General features: G+C 41.0%; 1 protein-coding gene across 2 annotated transcripts in view; it reads right to left on the reverse strand.

Moving 5' to 3' along the window:
• The window catches only part of abr (ABR activator of RhoGEF and GTPase), a 90,609-nt gene that overhangs the window by 58,929 nt on the left and 6,842 nt on the right, over nt 1-24,838 (reverse strand). The window contains exon 1 of one of the 2 annotated variants that reach the window (XM_028420887.1): nt 17,631-17,891. The exons of the other annotated variant lie outside the window; for it this stretch is intronic. Within the exon in view, the coding sequence (XP_028276688.1) occupies nt 17,631-17,691 (61 nt within the window). The 5' untranslated portion in view covers nt 17,692-17,891. Of the gene's footprint in view, nt 1-17,630; nt 17,892-24,838 lie in introns of those variants that run through there. 2 annotated transcript variants of the gene reach the window in all.

The raw sequence follows: 24,838 nt of genomic DNA on the forward strand, positions 1-24,838 counted from the left end.
TCCTGTGACAATACAGGCATTCTGGTCTGAGTAACAGTGACAGCTCCAGTGGAAGAGAACAACGCTGACTGAACTGACTCCTGTCCTGCCTTCAAAGGAACACTGTGAGAAAAACAGTGGAATAACAAATAGGCACAGGGAGATCATAAAAAACCAGTGTCACAGAAAGAATATTTGGTTGACACTATTGAGCAAACATAAAGAGAATTTGCTCATTCTCACATAAGTTAATGACTTAGGATGCAAGGAGTGTCTTTGATAAAACCTTACACACTTATCACCATGTAGCATTGATCTGATGAAAAGGAAGAACCAACCAACCAAGGAAGAGCCTGGAGGTGTGTAGGCGTACCTATCTGCAGGCATCGTCCCTGCTGCTCTTCAAAATATGACAGCACCAAAATATACCACCTCTGCACAAAAACATGTGCTCAAGAGGATGTGCACGTTGCTGTGTGCGTGTGAAGAATATTAGACAACTCTAACGAGGCACAAACGATAACTAATTAGAAAATAAAAGCGGGGGTCAAACCCCACTGGGATGACACAGGCCATGGAGTTAATGTCGCTGGGTGCCCAGACAAGCAGTCTGTCACCTCCTTCGACATGCACCATAACCCACAGTTAATGGAGCATCCACCTGTCAATCAAAAAATCCTCCATCTGTTAGTTTCATACAAGTATGTGTGTAGAGAGCGGAGAGTCACAGATACCATATGGTTTATTTGTAGCTGCTGGGCAAATAGCTGACAAATGGTGCATTGGGCTGTCTATGTTCATGTGTGGCAAGATGACATGAGCAGAACACTTAGGTGAAGAGGGAGTTAATGCACTGATGATAAGTCATTTTCCCAACTCCAACCGTGCTGTGATCATGTCTGCTCTTCCCATAGGCCAGCGTGCATGAATTTGTTTTTCTTTCTCCCATCTGTTCCCTCTCTGACTCCTCTGAACACCTTATGGCCTCCTGTCAGACTCATTTGTACTAATCTGCTGAAGCTGAGTGAGTGTGTGAAGAAAAACAGCAAACTCCAAACTATTTACCTTATCTGACAGTATAGTATTTAAAAGTGATAGTTGGAGGCTACACATCGAGCACTTAACAAAACAAAACTCATGTCTAGACAAGTATCAAGGTCTGTTCCCTCTTTCATAAAGATGCATGCTGTGATTCATTTCTATTTGCAGAAATATCAATAGGCAATAGCAAGCATTCAGAAGTATCCTATACTGAGAGGAGAGCCAGTCAGTCAAGGAGAAGAGTTAAAACAATGATAACAAAGCGGCGCAAGTGGGCTGAATGTAAATTCTGCTCATTGGCTCTGTGTGCTCCTCTACATCTTTCCAGCAGCCTAAGCTCTTATGCATTTGCCTGTTTAAAAGTATGTGTGTTAAACTGTTAATGTGTGTGATTAGGCTCATTTGTGTGTGTATGAATTACTCTGAGAGCAATTTAGCATGTGAGTGGTCATTACTTTTACTCATTATCTCTGATTAGCCATAATAATGCAAGACAGACAGTGAGAGAGAGAAAGGAAGACAAAAGAAAGGGCAACTGTGGCAATGTCTCTCTCGCTTGGCTGAGCTGATGCGATACTGCCTTTCAGAAATGAGATCAGACCCAACAGAGTCACACAACAGGAGAGTCAGTTACACAGGCATATTAAAAGTATGTGGTGTAACATACAGAAGGTAGCAATAAACACCACCTGCAAAGGGTGAAACACAAACTATGCTCATACAACCTAAGGACCAGAGTTCCCAATATAAGTAGCATCTGCACAGGGAAAGAAGAATGTGAAAATATATTATGTCTACTTCTGGCAAAGAAATCTATAGTGCAGCTGTATCTCACGATGTAACAGAAGAACAGTGAAGTCCAAAATGTGTCTTGTTAAATATAAATAAATGTTTCCATCTATATATAGTTAATAGATAGTTAGTTAGGCCAGCAATTGTAACTTCATGATGGTGTTAAATAAAAGTTCAAATGTTACAATTTAGCCATTATATATATATATATATATATATATATATATATATATAATCATTACATCCCGGTGTTCAGGATGGCAGGGATGCCGCAGCCTTGAACGATTATGTCTTTACATCTCCAACATTCTGGAAGACATGTTTTAGATGCACCACTCCTGAGATTAGCAGTGTTGTCTGTAGTTTCTCCCACTTTCATCAGACAAAGTTTACAGATTGCTTCATTAACACAATCACATTCCCTATTAGCACAGAGTAAATGAAGGATATTTCATCCTCTGAATGAGGCCTGATGTCAAAGCTATTATAGCAACATTATCACAGTCAAAATGCTCCCATGTGATACACAAGTCCTCACGTGCACATGTTTATCTGCACACACACTGACAGGATAAAATGTGGACTGACTCAGTCAGCTAATGCACCCTGACAATCCCCATGCGTGACAAACGCAAAAATCAATGCTGCACTCATTGTCAGTCCATGACGAGAGTATTTTTCAGTGGAAAGGATTCACCAGCCCTGACCCGCTCTTACTGCTCAATAATAAACAAATACTGATGTTTGAAAATTAGGAAAAGCTCAACATAACATGTGATTAAACTGGAGATCACAACAAACAAAAGGGCTGACATGCAGAGGAAGAAGAAATCAATGAAACCTGGGCCTGACACATCACTGTAGTGTAGAGAAACTACATACGGTTGTCAGGATCAACCTACGTGCTAACACATCCACAAAGCAGAGAAACTGCACAGTCAAGCACAGAGCAACCTGACTCACCATCACTGGAGAACAGAGATCGAACAGCACACACAGCCTCAAAGAAGAAAGCCATGGATGTGTTGGAGGATGCTGGGGTGTCGTCTGTCCAACACACCTTTCACTGCCAATTATCCATGTCACAGTCGGGCAAACATCACGTCACACCTCCAAGGTGTCCAACTTCCTCAGCTCAGATTCAACAGTACACAAACAGAGATTCTCACTCAAATGTAGCCTGGAAAAGCGATTTCAAAATAAGAGGGCCAACCTAGAGTCGTTCAGTGCTGAATACTTCCACTGTTTTAAACCATTCAGATACTGTGGCACTCATTCAAATAAGGGTGACAATGTTGTATTCAAACACACCCACTGTCTAGGAGGAAGCAACAAACGCATACGCACAACAGCAGTTACTGTATGAAAGCCATAAATGTATGGAAAAAATGTTTCTCTGTCCACTGAATATGTTCACGTCACATGGAAAGCATGGCTGCCCTGTTACCATTCATGGGTAAAACTGCTATACAAAATAACAAGTGAAGGTTTATGTGCATAAACTGTAGGTACACAACATGCACTGTAGCATGACGAAGCTACAAACATTGGAATTCTGGATGATATACTCAGCACATCCGCTTCTCAAACATCATGAAGGAAAACTAATCAGCCAAATTTAGGCTTGCAGTGAAGCCAGCAGTGGATTAGTGAAGTATTCATAGTTGGAAATGATTCAAATCAATGTGTTGTTGCAAGTCTCACTGAATCCAGCAAACATATGGAGCAATGAAATGAACTGTGATTATCTCTTTATAGAACTACGGTAACAGAATATAGTTCAGTTTTTTTCTGGCGACTCCCAGGCTGTTATCAAATAGGAACAGGAACAACACGCTATGATTAGCTTATTCTTAAATACACAAAACAAAATACACATTTAACACTGTGTTAAAATGGAAACACGTATGGTCACAATGAAAAGCAAATATGGAATGCTCAATTTTAGTTGTAAAAAATGTGATATTATTCAGAAAAACATCGTCTGTAGTTTCAAAGGTCGACACACAAGGTGTGAATAAAGATGTTCTTTGAAAATTTAGAAATGAAAAGCTTACACTAAGTGACAAAGCAAGGTGGTCAGTGCCCTATAAATAGGCACAAAGTTGACCTTTAGCATACAAATAACAAAAGAGCCACACTCGTACATAAAAACATAACTCTTTTGTGCCACTGAAATGTTGCACAAGAAGATAGTATCAGAATGTGATTGGGTGCAGGTAGACCATGCTCCACTGCTGACAGACAGACCTTTTTGATTTTCAGCGTCTGAGCTAGAAAAACCAGACGCCAAAAACAACAAAAACCTAATCCAGAAATGCAAAATACATCACTGAGATTACAGGTATTTCATGGTGGATTTTCCCCAATACTCAGAAAGCCAAACACACTAGTGTGCATGTTTCATGTGTTACATTACTCCTGCTCTGTCCCTCAGTCTCTCTCTCTCTCTCTCTCTCTGAACTTCCTTATACACGCCATATAATGCATAGGGAAATTCATGCAGCCCATGAGGAACACAGGCACTCTCTGTGTCACTCATACCACATGGAATTACTCATATACTCTGCTGTGGGTCAGCTCAATGAAGCCCCAGTCAATACGGAACAGCTAGCACCGGAAAACCTTTCAAATTAAGTAAATACACACACAGCACACTCATTTGCAACTTTGAATCTCTGTGAGTCTGAGTGCAAAAGCCAACCATTAAAATCTACTATAGCAAAGTAAACTAGCTCAGCAATTTCACGCCAAATGAAATTTATTATATTAGTAATAAAGCGAATGCAATGAAACAAATTAGAAACATGATTTAGATGTCAAATAGTTGCCAGTGTTTCTATCCATTAAGACATAACAGCAATTTGTAAAAAAAAAACATAAAAATAAAATAAAAATGATGTTTTTTGATGATGTAATTTAATGTATCTTCAACAAATTTCCTTGCTTCTTTGATGTTACATTTGAGTAAGCACCAAAGTACCATGTGTGAGCCCTGTTTTTGTCCTACGTCTAGCAACAATAAAGTGATGCTGAAGTTCAGCATCTGCAATTTGTTTATGCTGATACAAAGTCTCTTTCTGAAGCCCTAACAGGAAGTAAAAAACATGTTATTTATAGTTACAGAATTACACATGCAAAACATGTGGTCAGACATAAAAGGTGTGAGTAACACAGTTGTGTTTTTAAAACAGAATTAGAATTCATTTTATTTTTTCATTGCATTTAAAGAATGGGTCCTAACAATGGCTCAAAAGCTCAAAAAAATTTAGCCTGCTGTGAGGCTAAATATTGTTACATAACCCCACCAGTTAAATCTGCTTCCCTGCTGCCACGTCATCCACTCCCCCACCCACCCGTCCAATGACCCCAGCAGGATGTCAGCTCCCATCCCTTTCACTGTTAACCTCTCCTGACGGACAGCTCTAAATTCACCTGTCACCCTCGATAACCGGCCTGGGTTTGTATGGGCAGGAGCAAAGGTTGCCATGACAACTGGTCAGGTTGATGCACATGCTCCCTGCTTGCCAATAAGCTGTTATAATGGTGTTGGGAAGTAAACAGTGCTCTTGTTGGCTGGACTGTGTTGCTATTTATACAAGAACTTTAAAAACTCAATAGCCTGAGTCATAAACACTCTAAAGGCTCTAGAGAGGAGAGAGAGAGAAAATAGTGTCTCTAGTGTCTGCGTTTTAGTCTCCACTAAAAAATAAACATCTGCAGGCACAACTGACCATGGACACAACAAAAGAAGATGTGTGCATATGCATGATCTTTGTTTGCATATACGTCTGTTACTGCTGCTTTTTAGTTAATAGAAAAAAATACAAAAACAGTCTGTGCCGCTCTGCCCCTAACACAGTTTAATAGAGTTTTTGGGTTAAGTGTTGCTGATGCACATCACACGCTGACTCTTTTTAGAATTTTTTTTTTAGAAGTTTTTTAGAAGTGATTTTACTAAATCACTTCCTCTTTCTTTAAAGTGGGTCTCTCAACAGGAAGGTTAGCTTCACAGAAAAACTTTGGACTAAAAAAATAAAAACACGCCTTTCTCCTCTGCCGTCTCAGTTTCTCACAGTGCCAAGCGACATCACACACAGGCCCCAGCAGAGCCGCCATGGCAGCTAGTCTCCAGCTGTTTAACTACGCTGAGCATTCATTCGGTAATAACGCAGTTTCTGTAACCTCACCTTTATTCTCCACACATAAAACAGTTTTATTGTATCTTTCTTTTTAAGGGTGGGCTGCAGCTGTGTGTGCTTCAGAGTGGGACTACAGAAGGCTGCATACATCACACAGTCAACACGTCCAATGGGCTCACACGGGACTGACAGCAGCATCCATCACACAGATATACTGCTGCAGCAACACACAAGGATATTGTTCACTAAAGCACCTATACAAAAGTGCTTGAAAAAATACACCTACCAACTCTACTAAACATGCTGCTACATGAAAACATAAGAAACACCAAGGATATGTTGGCAGTTTAAATATAGCTACTGTGCATAAATATTGAGATAACTCATCTTTATTACCAATACCTGAAAGAACCTTTTACATAAAAGTATTATTATTTATAGATATTATTTATTATTAACATTAGTTAATATTTACTCTATAAATTGTAAAACGTGAAAGATTTTCTTGATGTCTTGTTGCATTTGTAGCTAAAATGACCCTGGGTGTGAGTAAGAAGTTTTAAACCAGCACTGGGTCTTTTGTATACAGTCATTCTCTCATTTCTCTCTCATCCATCTAGAGAAGCTTGGATGGTACAGTTGCGAGCTAAAGGGAAGAAAAAAAAGTTGCTGCAGCAGTGTGAGAATTCAATCAGGGAGTTGTTGCCTTGCTCAGCAATTTTTCCAAAGGAGAAGAGGGATTACATCACACCCTGCAGTCTGAGAACAGTGTGTGTGGGTACAGAGAAGCAGCTGCAGTGAGTGAGCAGAAGAGATGTGTGTTTATGAGCCCGGGCTCAGGGTGGTAATTAAAGGAAGTTGAAGTGTGTGCATGTTTATTAATCAACCATCTTTTTTTGTGCATGTGGATGGCAAGATATCCCTGTGTCCTCTTCAAAAAGATGTAAGTGAGCTCAACCATAACAGATCCAATTCTCAGAGGATCAGATCAAACACAGAGAGGGAAAGTGGAGAACAAAAAGACTGAGTACTGCCTCCTGTCTTGTACTCAGCAGCCTGGCCAAGCCCTGTGGAGCCATGACAACATGACAGAACACCAGTGACATGACAGATCTCTGGTCATTGTGTGTGTGTTGACAGAGTACTGTACATGTAGGCTTTTACATCTCCCTGCCCTGCACTCATCAATCAGGAGGTGACACAGGGGAAATTAAATGCTTTTATGAAGGTCTATTGTAAAGTATTTCAACATGACATTAGGCTCATGAGGAAAGAACCAGCAGCAACACAGGATTGCTGGAAGCCTATTTTATTCTACCGTATGGCACATGCTCCAAATTTAACACTATGAAATGTTAAGGGAAACTTCAAAGTGTGGATAAAAAATTCAATATGCAAGCTTGATTCAAACTCGTAATGGAGCTCTAAGGGCAGAAATGATAAATTGTTGCTTTTCATTTGCTGCTTAAAATCCACGCAGAAACCAAAGGAAGCGGCTGCTGCCAACCCGAAGCAGGTGTTCATTGTGTTCTTTAATGCATGCTGCTCTAGCTCAACTATGATAAGTCTAGCTTGATTGATATGTAGACACACCCATCCTCATACAATTATTACATTCACTTGCACGTGAAAGAGCATGTAGCCTCATGTTCACAGTGGTGGACCAGCAGGTGTTTGAAGAGAGAGAAGTCTCTCTGCACACCTATAAATAATAATAATAAAGTGGAGTTTTATTTGACACGGATGTCAATATCTCAGAAATGACTCAAGTATTGGTGAAGCACATATAATATATAACAGATGTTGTAAGATGCAGATGCTGCACATTTCGTTTATAACATGATTTCCACCAGGAATGCTCAATGTCATCATGTGTAAGGCAATTTTAAACCATTTGGGCTAATTAGTAAACAATGTGAGATACAAGCTTTGGTAAGTGTGCACAGCTAAAAAAAACAGGTGGAGCAGCTGGAAAATATTTTATTTATGTAGGCGCTTCATTTTCAATGCTACACTTACACTACTAACTCAACCTTGAATTGGCTGCGGCTCATAACAAAACTTGGTTATCTTCATCCATCTGTCAAAACATAACATTGGTTACCACAAATTTGGTTTTTGGTATTGGAACAAGCTAAATATATGTAATACTTATCCTCCTGAATAAACTACATTCACTGTTGTAGGTCTATGTTCTGCTATAAAAACGGTATCATGCCTTAACTATAAAGAATGAGGACCTGTTCACCTAAGAGCTCTATGGCTGCTAACAGAGATCCACTGCAGTCTGCTAGATCAAACTATCTATGTAATGCGGGTATTTTAGCTGCTCCAAAAATAACCAACTTCATCTGAATTCAGGATGTGGTATATATAAAACAGCAATTACCACGTCACTGAGTCCAGGCATGGGCGGAAATGCCATACTGTGTGAATGTGTCATGGTCACCTGTACCCACAACCTAACAGATCAGGGGTGCGAGGCTTTTTTCATCTTGTAAATGTGCGTTCTCTTAGTGTGTGTAAGGATAATAATAGATGATCAAGTTCAAATCGGATTCAAAGCACAGTTTCACAAGTCTGAGCTGTGAGCAGCTGTGGTCTCTAAGTCTGCGTGAGTCATACCGTTAAGCTGGGGTCTTTGTTTTCCCTCATCCAGCCTGATCAAGATGATAATGTTTGACTTCTCTGATACAGCTAAACACTGTGCTCAGGAAAGAGGCTGAGCACACTTTAAAGGTCAATAAGCTCTAGGACTCCCACACATTACTTATAGTGGAGAGGGAGAAATAAAGGCAGAACAGAGTAAAAAAAGAAAGATGGCACCAAAAGAAGGACAGTTACCCACCCAATATCTAAATCCTGAACAGCGTACGAGTGTTTTAATGTCTTTATGCTGTGTATTCATTCCACTACAAGTGTACTGAGAGGTGGCTAATAAAGAGGTGTGCCCATTATCTACTCCACAACCTGTGCGCACACATCCACAGCATCTGCCGGAGGAGAGTCTGATGAAAGGCAATATTGTCCCATATTACCTCAAATGAATGACAATTCTACTACAGCTGCATATCTTCATGTGCCATATGCCTGTAGGAGCCCAGAGATAAGGACCCTTCCACAGCAGATTCACATGCATGAATTGCCCCCCCACCCCCTCCTCCCTGTCCCCACGGCCCCAAACCCAACCTACCATTGTAACCATGGCAGCCACTATACATTGTAATTAGCTGCTCTAAATCCCCAAGGCTGAGCCTGACTGGGTACAAACCGCTGCCTCCATATATTAGGACGTCCACTGTCACACACAGGGCATGCACCACTGCATAGACACCTAATGAATTCAGACAAACATCTACACAGCCCTTACAAATCCACTGTAGTTTATAGCCCGCTTCCAACCTTGCTTCTTCTGTCTGTAAGCAGGTGCAAGTAGTTCTAGCTTTCACATGGATTGTAGCGCTACTCACAGCCAACATACACACCCACAATATAACAGTGCAGCAGCTTCAGTGTGTGGTCATCTACACCTCAGTGCGTCGCTGTACCCTGTGTCGTGAGCATGTGCTAATGGAAAGTGTATCAAACCGTGCAGCGAAACAAAAGCACTACAATGAGCGAAGCTATTAAAATGCAAGCGGCTCTCAATAGGGCCTCAGGCAACCCTAGCAGTGATTGCACAGTCTATTTATTACACTCCACAGCCCAATTAGGAGAATATGATGCAAATTTAAGGGAGAGTTTGATACACCTTAGGTGTGTCAGATACAAGAGGATGCTCTAAACTCAGGCACCATGCAAAACCTAATAATACTGTTAGCACAGTTGGAAATACATGATAAAAGAATGACGATAAAACCACCACAATGTGGGCGAGCAAACATTTTGAAGGTAGTTTTCCATGAGAAGTCAGAGAACACAGTTTTGGTGTTAACTGTTGCGAAGACTACCAGGAAACTTTAAAAAGTAGTCAACATCCTGCAGAATGATGTCATTTTGATTACTGTGAAATGTTAAAAACAGAAACAACGAAAACCCAATGTGAAAACAATTGCATGAGATTGCACCATACAGAGTTGGATATTTATATACTATTTTCCAGCTTTAAAAACCCGAGGCCAAACAGTTAGTGCACTCGGAACAAGAGGCATTGGGACAAGGGGCCAAAAAAGCTTGTCACATGAAACCTTTTCGAATACAAAACTGTGCTGTAATGACTGCACATTTAATGCTGAAACCTGTAAGTAGGTCATCTATAAACAAGTATGGGTCAAGTATAGAATATGATCCAGGAAGTCCTAAAATAATCTTGTTTGTAATACCTATATAATATCTTAAGGTTTACTTATTTATCAAGGCAACATTTCATCCTTGGCTGGGACAATTGTACATTTTTTTAAACATTTCAAATAACATGCACTTATTCACTTGCACACTTGTGCTGTTTTTCGCCCTTCTTCTGGATTGAACACATCAGTCTGACACTAAAGATCTGACAACAATCGAATGATGTGGCAGCTTGTCTATTAGTGAAGAGATGAGAAGAGTGCAGGTATAGAGAGAAACTCCAGCACAAGGGAAAAAGATACAATGTGGCTTTGCCACAAAAAATGCAAATCAACTTAAAAAGCCCCTGCAGGTTTTTACTGCTTTAAACCTGTTGTGCTATCAACAAACATCCTGTTTATTTACTCCTACATGAATTTATGCAACCTACTCTACAGGCAATGAGTCTGACCTTAACATTTGTTGTGAGGCTTTATTTGGGGAGATTTCTCTTAAATGAGACGCAGGAAAGAGTGACAGGATAGATAAGAGAGATTGCGGGGATGCAGGATGATGCCTGATAAACTGAGAGAGCACTTGGAACACAAGGCCATCTGGCATGATGTGACACAGCACACACAAACACACGCAGTAGAGAGAGAGACCTTGTGGATATCTCTCCATTGATTTTGAGTTTGGTCCACTTCCAAAAGGTCACAGCTAAGTGGTGAATAAAAAGCAGACAGTGATTTAAAAGAGTGGCCTTGCCTTGAACATCGGGGTATGAAATAGTGCTTGCATCCTGTTTACACAGAAGAAGATTAAACTAAAGATTAAACTAAAAACCCCGGTGAGATGACATGTAAACAAACACAAATTAATAAACTTAACAAATGTACAACCAAGCATCTTATTCATTTACAAACGTGGGAAACAAGCATGTGTTCCCCTGCTCTTACTGTTATGAACAATAAGCAACAAGCTTACTATATTATTTTCTAACAGCCCTAGGTCCCCTATCAATAAAACTGTGCTCCCTTGAGTACCCGTCAAAGACCTCTGCAAATATTTGTTAACCCTTTTACTTGCTGTTGTGCTTCTTCACTTCTGGCCTTTTTACCCTTTTGGTTTCTCTCATGTCAAACACACAATGAGACTAAGTGTGAACATCTACTTTTGACCCAAGCAGAAGGCTACATACTGAGACCAGAAGGCCAACGCTTGCTGGGACTATTAATCTTTAATGACACAGACAAACACACATGTAAACATACCCACAAGACAAGAAAGAAATAGGACTGTCTGCTGGTTCTTGGTTTAATGGCTCCCAATTCAGGCTGTAAATATGTAACCAAACACCTTTACAGTTAAAGTCATAACCATGATTTAAGAATGTTATAGAGGTCAATTTCAGAAATCCTTAAGTGATATATAAACCTATATGTGTTTGTTCACCTGAGGTTGGTTGGAGTGCATCCATCAGCCCTCTCAACCCATTATGGCTTCATCTCCCTTTCCTGTCTCCCCCTCTCCTCCCCCTATTTTTTCCCCTCCACCCCTCTCTTCCGCTCGACTACACTGAATGCTTAATGATGGCCCCTGCCTTCCGGGAGCATGTAAACATGCCAGCCGCACCATTGGCCCAGGCAGAGGAGTTATTTTGTGCCGATTGGCTGAGGCAAACAGGGCATGGTTGGTAGACAGAGAGGAGGTTGGTGGTTACCATAGCCCTACAGGATGACTGCAACCCATAGGGACATACCATGCACGCACAGAGAGCTTGAGCCCCTCAGGACACGGTGAGGGTCCCCACAGACTGCCAGAACACAAACACACTCAGACACATGACACACCCTCTAACATCAAGTAAGACAAAGGATTTCAGAGCTTCACCCACGTGCAGACATTTGGCAATGAAAAATCACATATTTCACAGTTCTGCTACATTTTACCTGTTTAAACTGGTGATCTGTGAACAAATGAAGTCAGTGTAACATGATTTAATATTTCATGAATGAAATTTTGAGTCAAAGAAACTACAAACCAGTTCTCAGTTCTCAGTTCCAGCAAGAGCCTCATAAACAACATATACAAATATATAACATCCACAACTGCAATACTGGTCAGAGTAAACCGTTGGCCCAATGAAGTTTGTTTACTGTCTGTGAAAGAGCCCCAATAACACACTAAGGTGATCCAAATATTTCATCAATATTTCACAAAGTTATTACTCAGAGAGCCAGGCCGTCACAGTACAGTAGAGATGCAGCCAAGTTAGTGTTGACTTGGTGCCAGATCTCTCCTTCGCTTTTTTCAGCTGGACTCACTCATTCGGAACGATGATAAACTAACCATAACCACGTAATGAGGCCACCTCCTCACTACAGCTGCACACTTACTCACTATGTTTTCCTGTTACAAGTAACATGGTCTCAGGTTAATGATAATAAAACATGCTTATCTATTGCAACCAGGATATAAAACATGTGCTTAATTAAATTATATTTATGATACACAGAAAATCTTGGGCTAGTATCTTCACGAGTATGAGTAACTTCCATCTTTATACTAAGGAGCATCTGGTTCAACAGCATCATGCAACTGTTTCTGGTCGGTTTTGGAGAAGCAAACATGAAGCCCATTACATAAGCATGGACTCTTTAACAGACCCAGTGGGAAGAAGATGCTACACAAAGTGGTGCAGCATGGCACTGAGGAGGCAGTAGAGATGATTGTATTACATAACATCAGTGCTTTGGGCTGACTGGTTCTTCACTCCCAATATGTGTGTAACAACAAGCTGTAAATGTGTCTGTGTACAGCTACAATACTGAGAGAAAAACAGATTTATCTATTGATCAGTATAATGGAGGAGACTGAACAGTGGGAACACTGCAAGGCAAAAACCCTTTCTCTGGCTGTACATTTAATGCTTAGTGATTCACAACATGGTAGCAGCAGCAGTGCTAACAGGAACTGAATGATTAATGTTTTAATTAAACAACATCCTTCTTGTGCTGTAGTCACATAAGCTTTTTGTTATGACCACAGAATGCCTGCTCTCAGGCAGAGTGACCATATTAGTAAGTAATTAATTCGTAGTAATTAAAGAAAATGAATGGATTCCCACCTAAGCATTGTGCCAACAGTGAATACACAGCACCTTTGTAGTGAAAAGGTGGTTTCAGTGGCTTGTTTTGTGTTCTTGTATGTGGTCGGGGCCACAATTGACATGTTTGGAAACACTATCAGATTCCATTGATTTAGACGTTTCTGGCGGCACTGCTGAAAGAGCTGCTGGCTATTCAGAGAGAGAAAAGCGAAGCTACAGTGGGTATTTTGGTGCAAATGTAGGACTGATAAGCGAGACATCCCTGGTCATCATAAACTCCTCTACAACACTCTGCTGGGAAGCAATCCAAAACCACTTAGCTGTGCCCTCATTTGCTGAAGCAAGACATGTGACAGCCAACTACCTACTAACATTAAACGCTTAAAGACAGAACTGGGACTGCGTCAAAGTCTACCAGGAGCCACTAGCCAGTAGCCTATCCATTACAGTTTATGTGTTGCAGAGGGAAAGCAGGCCAAAAGTTTGACAGCCTGGAAAATCCAGTGTGATAAGGCACAACCCGAAAACTGTATGATTCATAGCCAAGACATCCGAGTACATGGTCAGGTTTTTTTATGTTTTTTGAGGTATGTGGTTATTTGTCCCACATTTCCCAAACAGGATGCACTGTGCTGTACATATTTGGATTTTCTGAGTCCACATAACATTTTATGATTAAAGTACCGACGCTAGTTGGATGGCAAAAGATTACTTCTCACTAGAAACATGCTATTCCATATTACTATCTGCAGAAACTGGCAGCAGAAAGCAGGGATTATAAAGCACGTGTTAACCCTCTACACTTTGCTAAATGGTGTGGTTTGCTGGGTGGAACACACTGACAGGATGTACCAAAATGAGAAAAGATGTTTTAATGCCCTTGCAGAGCTGCACATAAATTGGAACCCTCCTCACTGTGACTCGGATTAGGGAAAATCGTTTTGACATATATGCATGCGTATGTCTCTGCATGTGCACGTGCCACCTCTGCTCTGCCTATGCCAAAACGCCCAAAATCTGGCTATTACATAATCTAGCTTTCTTTTGATGTTGCTTTAGCAGCACGCGGCACTGAAGGGAGCCAGAGAAGAGTCTGGCTAATTCTCTGAAGGTTACAGTGCAGCCTGCCAGAATCAGAAGTCAGAGTCTGTCTGCTAGTCAGCCTGTGGAAGTAGCAGTACAGCCTGGAGGCAAACATTCCTTTGAGAGTTAACAAATGTCCTGCAAATCTGAAAATGAGAGAAATAAGATGCCAATGTCAGGAATTAAGCAACTACATTAGAGTTTTATACAGGGTGTGTTCAAGTTTTTCCTCTGCAAATGAAAATAATTTTACTAGTAAAGTTTACTACAAGATTTAATTCTTTAAATAAACATGTTGCAACCTCCGATTCATTTTAATGAAGGCCCTAACCCTAACCCTTGTATTCAACATTCTAACATTCTATGCTGTATTTGAAGAAATACATAAAAGCATTTTCGGTGAAATGTGAGTAACAAATGTACCGAATTTCCACACAGAAAAAGAAAAAAAAGAGAAATGAAAAACAACTGATATGAAACACTATATCAGGTTAACTGATGGAGTGCTGGTTAAAGTCAGAAAATGGAGCCAGCAGCGGCAACAAAATGCTTCTAAAATCAAATCATAGGTAAAAAAACCCTTTTACCCAGCTCCAACTTCTACTAAAACTGATTAACGTCCCGCGTATTTGTGAGAAACACACTTGAGACTCTGATCAACTACTCAGATTAAGAAAATAAGAAAGACAAAAAAGGATAGAAGGATTTTGTTGAAGGATTTGTAAGTGACACACACACACACACTAATAGCCGTCTGGGAGTCTACCACTTATGCTTCGGACCGGACAAATAGGGCAGAGCATGACTGATGAGAGGTCTGGGTTGTGGATTTTGTTTGGGATTGTGTACTTACAGTGATGTGAGTGTAAAAGCCCTGCATGCAGCTTTTATTTTAGCATGCGCCTATACTTGCTATATACTAAAGCACTGCACAAAAAGCACAGTGCTGATGTTGTGACCTCAACAAGAGACTGCAGTTTCTCAGGGAAATGATGTTGCTGTTGGTTTGTGCATCCACTTCCTCTCTGCTCAGAGAGTTGAGGAAGTGTGGTTACTTCTTAACATTTAGCCATTAACACAGTTTCAGTGGCTGAAGAGAGAGGATGCAATTACAGCCTTGTGCTTAGTAATCCACTAAAGAACAGAGGAAGCTTTAGTGCTGATGTATATGGAGGGTGGGACTGGGTCGTTTATATACTATTATAAACCAGGTATGAGTCACCCACCACAGTTGTGGTGTGTAAGCCTGTGAACTGTTGATTGAGCTGTTTCAGGGTCAGTGTTGTAGTACAGAGGAAGTGTACTCAACAGTAGTGTTTGAAAGGCCCACAAAAGTGGTGGTGCTTTTTTATTTTCCTGAGTGGAGGAAGTGGGTCAGTCCACCAGCCCTACACAACTGACACATACAGGCACACAAAGAATAGGATAAAGGGATGGCGAAATGATGAAATGACAGGTGCGTTAAAAGGACTGTGCCCTTTCCTCTCAGCACAGGTCATAATGAAGTCTGAATAAAGTCTGTTGTTATGTTAATATCCTGCCTCCTCTAGCACACATCCGGCCTCTTGCAGAATTTCAATGCACATGTTCAAGCACATCAGGTCTTAAGTTATAATGTATTCTACGCCTGTTCATGGAAATGCAGGAACCAAAATAGCCACCATTAAAATAGTACAAGCGATCAATCCCTGGTGAAAAAAAAAAAATAATTATCACACAGTTATACTAACCTAATCCATTTTTATAAGTGGGCTAATGCATGCACCGAGAATGTCCACCTCTGATGCATTTGCACATCCTTCACACTATAAAGAATTTGTATTTGTATCTATTAGGCTGATATTAACACACATCACCATCCTAAATATAAAACCAGAGCCTGCAAGCAATAAGCCCAGCTTGGTATAAGGACTGAGAGTTAGACTCATTGGTACCATTAAGGTGGCAACGCCACTGGTTAGCTAATTTGTGAGTTACATTTAATAAAGGTCAATCTAAAGAAATGGGCACATTTCTGTAAGAAGTGAACATGTGTATGTCAGATTTTGAAGCTAACCAAAAGTAATTTTTAAACTCCTAAAGTGACATTTCCATCAACAGTCTGACACATTTTCCTAATAATAATTTAATTTCTTCTTTCTTTGGAAATACTGATGCTTCTACTCAATTGCAGAAGTAAAAAAGTTAAGCTACAACCAAACCAGTCATGTGACATCGATGTCACCATTACTTTCCTCATGGCGTGACTTATTCAGCATGATGACAATGTCCTTGAGAACCTCTCCAGTTATTTTTTTTTTAACCAGAAAATCTCCAGAGCTTGTGATAAACACAGAGTCAAAATAACACATTCACTTAACTAGCGAACCACCACCACATCATTCAAGTGTAGCTGTCTTCATTTGCCAAACTGCCATCACAAGAACTTAGACAACAGCTGCTTACCAAACACAACATGCTTTGGGCTTCTTTCCGTTTCCATCCTCACCTTCCTCTCCTAATCAGTCCGTCTCTACAAATTAAGGCAACAACGGTGACACAGCAGAGCAAATCCCAAAAGGCTGTGTCATGTGCCCAGCGATCGGAACACAAACACACAGCACCTCAACAACACACCAGCAGGGAATCACAGCTACGCCTGACTGCGTGTGTAGCTGTTGGAAAGTGTGTTAGTCACTGCAGTCCACATAAATCATCAGTGATAAACAAAAGCACTTATATTCAGTTGATTTCACGCTGTGTACAGTATGACAGTCTGCAGCGCAGCACAAAGATCACAATAAAGAGTGGATTAAAAATTCAACATCTGACAGCTTGTGTCCTCGATAGGTTGGAACATAAAGTTCTACCTCCAGGTTGTAAGCGTGACTCACTCTCCCTAATACTGTATGTCTCTGGGCTTTCCCCTGCTTCTCTACCTACTAGCACACAGGAGTTGTTACCACTATTGGGGAACAGAGGCAAATAAGTGGAAAGGGGGGGCTGGGGTTGAGCGTCTTGTTATAGACAGCCACAATGATGCACACTAATTGGAAGTCCTGCAAAAAATGCAAGTGTTCACTGTGCGCATGTAGCTGTTGTTGTAATCCGAACAGGCAGAGCATGAGACGAAGAGGAGGGGGGTTGTAATGTAAAATGGCTTGAGGTAAAGCCAGGCGCATAGATAAATGGGAAGCGATGAGTGTAGAGGAGTAAATAAATGGAGAGATACGTACTGCTGTAGAGGGTGTCGATCCAAGAGAGCCGGGGCAGACCATGAGCACTGAGGGGCTCCATCCTCCTCTTCCTCTCCCTGTCTCAGTCACTCTGCTTTTTTTATGTCTCCTTTCCTTTTCTCTTGTTGCGTTCAAACCTTTTCTTTTTCTTATCCTTGAAAAACAGCCTTCATCTTGTAGGAAGAAGCAAAGAAAACCATTTGGGGGGAAAAAATGTCAAAAGACACCCCAGGGTCCAACAGGCTGACAGGCAAGTGAGCCAAAGAAGAAGAAGTGTGTAAGGTGTGTGTGTGTGAGAGAGAGAAAGAGAAAACAACAGGCTGGAGACGGACACCGCCGACCGTTGCTAGGGGAAGGGAGAAGCACTCCCTCTCTCTCTCTCTTTGGCTTGCTCACTCACATCCACCCCTCCTCACTCTCTTGATTCTGCGCGAATGACTCATCAGCCTCTCTCGCAGTCTCTCCTCCTCTCTCTCTCTCTCTCTAAGCAGAGAGGAATTCAGAAGTGGTGCATACATAATAACTGAACCAAAAGGCTCCTGACAAATGTGAATTATCAAGCAGATTGTATGTTTCTCTTTTTTCTTCCTCTCTCTTCAAGTTATACAAGGAAATATAAAAACTGTACTTGTTCTTTTTCTTTGTTTTGGGTGAGCTGCTTTTATTTTTACTTCATGCATACTTACAGATCTTGTCTAGCACATGATGCATGCATAAAATCGTTTGTGATACACTTGCATCAATTTATTCAGGTAAATGTCACAAAGGTTTAAAGAGAATTTTAGCAAAAAGTCACCCTTCATGCAATATAACATATAACAATCAAAATCAATAAAAGAGATTAAGTTTCTTCTTACCGTTTGATATTAAATTAGGTGTTTTTCATTGACTTTACATGTTCTTTATAAAGAAAAACAGACTATTGGTCAATAAGAATGGGCTTTCTAAGGGTTTTTGAAGTGTAACAGTAATCGCTTCACTACATGATGAGCTAAAAGATCACTGCTGCTTCACTGCCACACACAACAAAGAGATGCTTTGTGTTAAACAGTCGGTCATTCAGTTCAGTGAGAAAGAGAGACTCACTGGTTCAAAAGTCATGTTTCAAGCTAGTCTTGTCTTCTGTTCCCGTGGCAACTCGATATGCCCTCCTCGTCTGCACAGACACACACGCTGGAAGAACATGAAAGAGTGTTTCACCAGTGTGTACACACGTGGGTTTTCTGTGTATGTGCTGCAGAGAGGCAGCTGGTCAGAGCTGAATGCTTATGTACTGTATCAGCTGATAGACAACACAGGAAGTGAACAGTAAAATGTTTAACCTGGAATAATTTTTAAGTTTTAATGATGGACAATAAATGTGCATTTTTAGACAGTGTCCACTAAATGAAGAAATTCAAAATTTTGTCACTATGCAATTAAAAATTTCAATCTGATTATTGATTTTCAAATTAGCTCTCTGTCACGTTAGCTCATTCAGCACATAAGCTCTCCTGTTGCATCCTGTCACTGAGACGGAGATGACAGCATCACCACAAAGCATCTCTCCCTTCCAGGCCAAACCCGTGTTCATGAATGCATGTGCTACAGAGGAGGGCAATCAGAGACAAGCATCGTGCCAGCAGCAACAAAGCCAGATATAAAACCCACCCCTCAAACCTCTGTCAGGTCCACTCCTTCCCCCCACTCGCCATCCTCTAACCAGCATGGGGGGGAGGAAAGATGGGAGGCAGAAAAACTTCAATTAGGATACAAAGGCTGACAGGAGGAACCCTGCTGCTGCTGCCTCCCCCCAACCTTCACAGGCAGAGCACGGGGCCCCGAGCGTCACTCTTTGTCTGGCTATAGAGCTTGGATGTGCCAGCTGGAGGAAACACACACACACAAACAGGGTGCCCTAAGAGATCATCTAGCCAGAGGTCATATCTGTGTCTGTGTGTGTCTGTCTCAAGGCATTTAATGTAAGTCTGCATGTGTTAACGTATGTGGAGGGCATTAATGAATATAAATGTGTCTTAATGAAGGTAGGAAATCACACATGCTTGCCAAAAACATGCACAGACTAAAGGTTCTGAGAGCAGGCACACACAAACACACAAAGAGAGGTTCATGTAACGAGGGATGAAGGAACGAGGGAACACATAAGCGGGCAGAGAAAAACACAGCGGTGATGAGTGGCACCTCATCAAAAATAGATTGATATACTGTTCAGCCTTACACCTCCTTTGTCTTAAATCTGGGACAATAGAGTGTTTCTTTCACACACACACACACACCTGATATGAGGTTTTGAGGGCAACCCATCCATCTTCTCCACCTAAATAGCTCATCATTCAAGGAAAATAACCAAACAAAGGAAACACATGCCATTCTGAGACACACACACACACAGCACATACAAACACACCAAGCTGCATGTTAGTCTTCCTAGAGCGTCACAAACTACATTTATCAAATATTAATAAGCAGTCAAGCTGTGTGGTAAAAAGGGCCATTACAAACTGTCTCTACAAGCCTTTGCCCCTGATAACACACACACAGTTGGCTCAGGTCCTGTAGAGAGCAGATGAAGAATCCTTCTTGTTATAGATGTCGGCCTTTTTACACAACTTTAACACAACAAAGAAGCTCAGCACATCAGCCAAGGTTCATTCTCCTTAAAGGTCAACATTCAACAGTCCCCCGTTTAGTGTGTGTGCCAATATAAAAGCCTAAGGCGCTGAATTAAGTGTAACGATAAATCTTGGCTTCAGGCAATCATGTTTTTAAATGTCTCCGTACAGGAATAAGATTTCCTCACATAAAAGGTGCACTTTGCCTGATGGTTTAAAAAAATCCTCTCATTGTTAATTTTACACATTTATACAGAATTCTGTGAGCACAACAGAAACAACAGATCATTAGTCAGTCAGTAGCAGAAAATATAGGCTAAAACAAAAAAAGCTGGGAAAAAAAAATCAATGCTTGCTTTTGATCATGCAAGTCATCCAACTGTGGGCAAATATCACGTGAACAAAGGACATCACTGAATCACACTACTGCATGATGCTCTGAGGCATAGTTAGCCTTTGTAAAATCAAAGCCGGACGTCTGTGTGGGACTTGCTGACATGCCTTGTCATTTAACCAACATGAACAGAAAATAAGCATAGAACACACTGTCAGCCCTGTAAAGTCAAAGCACAGGATACTTAAAAAAAACATTGAGGATTTCTTTGTAGTCTAAATGTTAAGAAGGTTATTGTCATTTTGACAAAAGGTGCAAATGTCAAAGGTTCAAATTGAAACTGTAACCGATAGAGATTTCCTGTCATGATGCCTGGAGGAAGGTGGAGGGGGGGGGGCACTGTGTGTGTGTAATTAGGCACATACACCCTCACAGTGTGGCAGCATCCCACCAGCCAATCAAGCTGCCATCCACCACTCCCCCCGCCCCTCTGCCCTCACTATTCTACCCAGATACCCCCTGCCCCATCTACCCCACCCAAATCTACCTCTTTTTACTCCTCTCTAACATTTCGACCACAAACACAAGCCTGGGGGGGAGTGACAGTGTGATGGGTGGAATGAGGAGTGTGTGTGTGTGGATGAAGTGTGAATAATAAAAAAGCATGAACTGCCCCTTTTAACCACCTGATCCAGCACAAAACCCCACACACTTCAAAACATTTTCCAGCACCTCAGGTTTGTGTGAGTACATGAGAGTGTGTGGGGCTGCACACACAGAAAGTGGACAGCTGTTTCCATGTGAGTGCCTTGAAAAAAGAAAACCCAATGAAGCACTGGAGTGAAACAGAAATATAAAAAAAACAAAGAATGGAAATGTTCATGATCAGACTGAGAATATGTAATAATTGAAAGAGGGTTCAGCCATAAAAAAAATAAATGCCAGGAAAACTCAAAGAAGCTCAGTGTCTACTGTATTTTTCTCCACCTACTCTTATACTCTGTGTACAGAAGTGTAAACGCAATCCTCAGACATTGATGACAATATTGTTTTACTGTATGTTTTTTTCCCACACACCTCTTTGTTTTGGGGGTAGGGGGAGATAGCAGCAGGGACAATGCATTATTGAAAAGCCCAAAGTGCACCAGTGATGAATGTCTGCTTGTTAAACGTCTGAAATCATCTGGGGCGTCGTTTTATTGTTTGTTATTGTCTGCTAGGTTCATCATTTTACAGTGAAATTGTTTCTGTTGTTCTGTCTTCTGTCCTTCATCAGTTTATAATCTTTGTGAAGAGAGCCATCTATCCAACAGTTACTTCTAGATTTCCATCCTTACTCCTTTTACTCTGTGTGAATGTTTTGTTGTTAGAATAACCACCTCAGCAGGTTTCCTATTCACCAAGCCACATCCTTCACAAGAAAACCAGGAGAGCTAAGCCTGAGCGCTCTGCCAGACGAGAACCCCTCTCACCTCATTTGCCCTGGATCGCCCCCTAACTACTCTTTCACTATCCAATTATGTGGAACGATCATGTCTAGCAGACCACTGTGACTTATCTGTGTCTGACGGCTCTTTCGATATTAAACCAGTGCCTGATTTATGATATGATAAAGCTTCCTTAAATACAATCCTCAGCATGTTTGCATCAAAAAGACATAGAAAGGAACAAAGAGATTGAGGAAAATGTGTCTGTGAGAGAGAGAGAGAGAGAGAGAGAGAGAGAGGGAGAGAGAGAGGGAGTATTCATCCTATGCCAGCTGAATTCACTTTGATCTATTGAGGTCAATGTGGAAATCATCTGAATCATGCTGTGATTGGACAGACACCAGATAAGGAGAATTGCCCTGTCTCACACACATGCGGCACTTGTGCAAACATTCTTGTTTTATTTATGCTGTTTGCTCATAATTAGTTTCTTGCATATGATTCTGTACAAAATATGATTTCTGTTCTGCCTGACTCAACATGTTTCAAAGACAAAAACCCACACCATGAATGAGATGGGTAGAGAGAGCACTGAGGCTACTGATGTCCAGATAATAAACTACTGCACTCTAGTGTTTATTTTCTGTCAACACAAGCTCTCGAGCCAAGAACAAAAATGAGACGATGCATTGGATTTTTTTTTATGTCAAGATCAGACAAAATCAAGACAATATCTCCTTGCTCCCTGTTCATCGTCAGTGCCTCCTCCCTCATCCTTCAACCTGCTCAGCTTAAGCCATTCTCCTCATATCTGGGTCCTTTTATCCCCACTAAAATTGAGTTGTTTCTTGCTATTTTGAGATCTTTTTGATTACTGTGTAAACATACATTTCCCACAATTCATCTCAACTAAGGTTTAAACAGCCTTTAAAGTCTAGATGCCTCCCAAAATACAGACCTCTTTTTTCCTATACCCCTTGTGGTGATTTAGAAAATTAAAATCAGATTATCCCTGATATTTCCAAGAGTTTAAATTGATTTCGAATTTGAAGACTTTTCGCCACTCCCCCAAGTGGCTTCCTTAGTTTTGCCACATGGGGGAGTGGCAAAACGTCTTCAAAAAACAATCCTTGAGTCCAGTTGCCTCAATTTAAACTCTTGGAAATGACTATGACCTGAACGAATGAGAGCATCCACAGATTATCCCTGACAGTGCCAAATTGCTGTGATCAGGGTATTTTACAGTATTTGATTGAGCTCCTTCAGAGCCCCTGAAACATTACATAACATGTGTCTTTACAATCATCACTTCATCCGCACCATCTTTACAATCATATATGTTTATAAAAACAAAGACTAAAACACAACATAAGAAACACATGACCGCCACAACACTACTGTTATTGTTACAGATGTCCACATGAGGGTGCTGTGTCCATCTCCTCAGCACACTGCAACCCCACTGGATCTCCTCCAGGCATTACATCATAAAATGTAGCATGTAGGACCTTTACCTGTTTACCTTAAGGAAGGGTTTTGGTACAGCACAGACACAATGATACAGGCAAAGAAAGGCACAGCATGTCTGAGTTCAACCCACTGTCAAAGTGATGCCTGGACAGGAACATGAACACACAGCGAGTTTGATTCTGGAGCTGCAAATGGATTGGTTGTCCACTTAGCGCACACACACACACACACACTCATTGACACATGAGAGGGACAAAGAGAGTGAAAGCTGCTTTGTAGAGGTATCAGCAACAGATCTCTCTCTCTCCATTCATCCAAATCAAGCTATAGCAGCTATCAGTTAGCTGATAAATGTATAAGCCTGACATGCACAAAGCAGAAGGTGATTGCTATGAATGAATGGCTGTGACACTAAAAACCATCAGTCAATAACCCACATTGCAAAGCTCTTAATACATAGAAATCATAGCTAAATAAAAAAAACAAAGCATTGGATTTAATAGATGTAGGTAGTGAAAGTTGCACAATTACTGTAGCTTAAAATTGAATCATGAGCGTAAACAGCGCTGTGTGTAACATCGCTCAAGTTCATTTGCCAAGACCTTGCGGCTAGAAAGCAATTATGACAGTGAACCAACAACAGTGTCTGGTTCTACAGGGTGTCCTCAACACTGAGCAAACAGATCAAATTCAAAGGAAGCAGCCGTCTTCAGGGGGGACCTGCCATCAGGCACACCTGTACTTTTAACCCTCCATCTGCAGGTTCTGAGTATCTAATGTTTCTACATAGCCTTTACTAGACTGACACTTAATACCCACAACAGGAGCTCCTGTGACCTGACAGCCACAGACAACTCCTTTCCTTTCACTGCCACAGGTATGAGTCAGATCACCAGTAAGCAAGTCTACAACACATTATAACACTACAGTGCAACAATTTGGAAATTCAACTTTTACCTGTTTACTTTTCTGTTTCTATTTCCATGTAGAGGAAGTGAAATTGATGAGTGCAGCAAAGCGTGTTAAATAACCAGTGCAAAACAAGAATCAAACAACACGGAGAATGCTTCATTAAGCAGGTGTTTTGACACCGTTATATCTGAATATTTATATACAAGTATATATTCAGAAATTCTCTGGGGTGTAGCCAACAACCGTTTTCTTGAGAAGGATGCAGAAGTAGTGGAACGACATTATATCTGTAAAAGAGAACACATCTCTGTTCAGGGAAAAAAATGTCATGACATGAAGGCCTCACCTGCTGTGACAGGTGCAGAAGCTAAAAAGTGGGAGCCCGATCGAAGGCTTCTTTTTCTGGAGGTGTTGGTGGAGGCCAGTCATTTCTATTTTCTCAGGTCTAAACAT

This window comes from Parambassis ranga, chromosome 14 (assembly GCF_900634625.1).
Source record: "Parambassis ranga chromosome 14, fParRan2.1, whole genome shotgun sequence".
NCBI classification, from domain to species: Eukaryota; Metazoa; Chordata; class Actinopteri; family Ambassidae; genus Parambassis; species Parambassis ranga.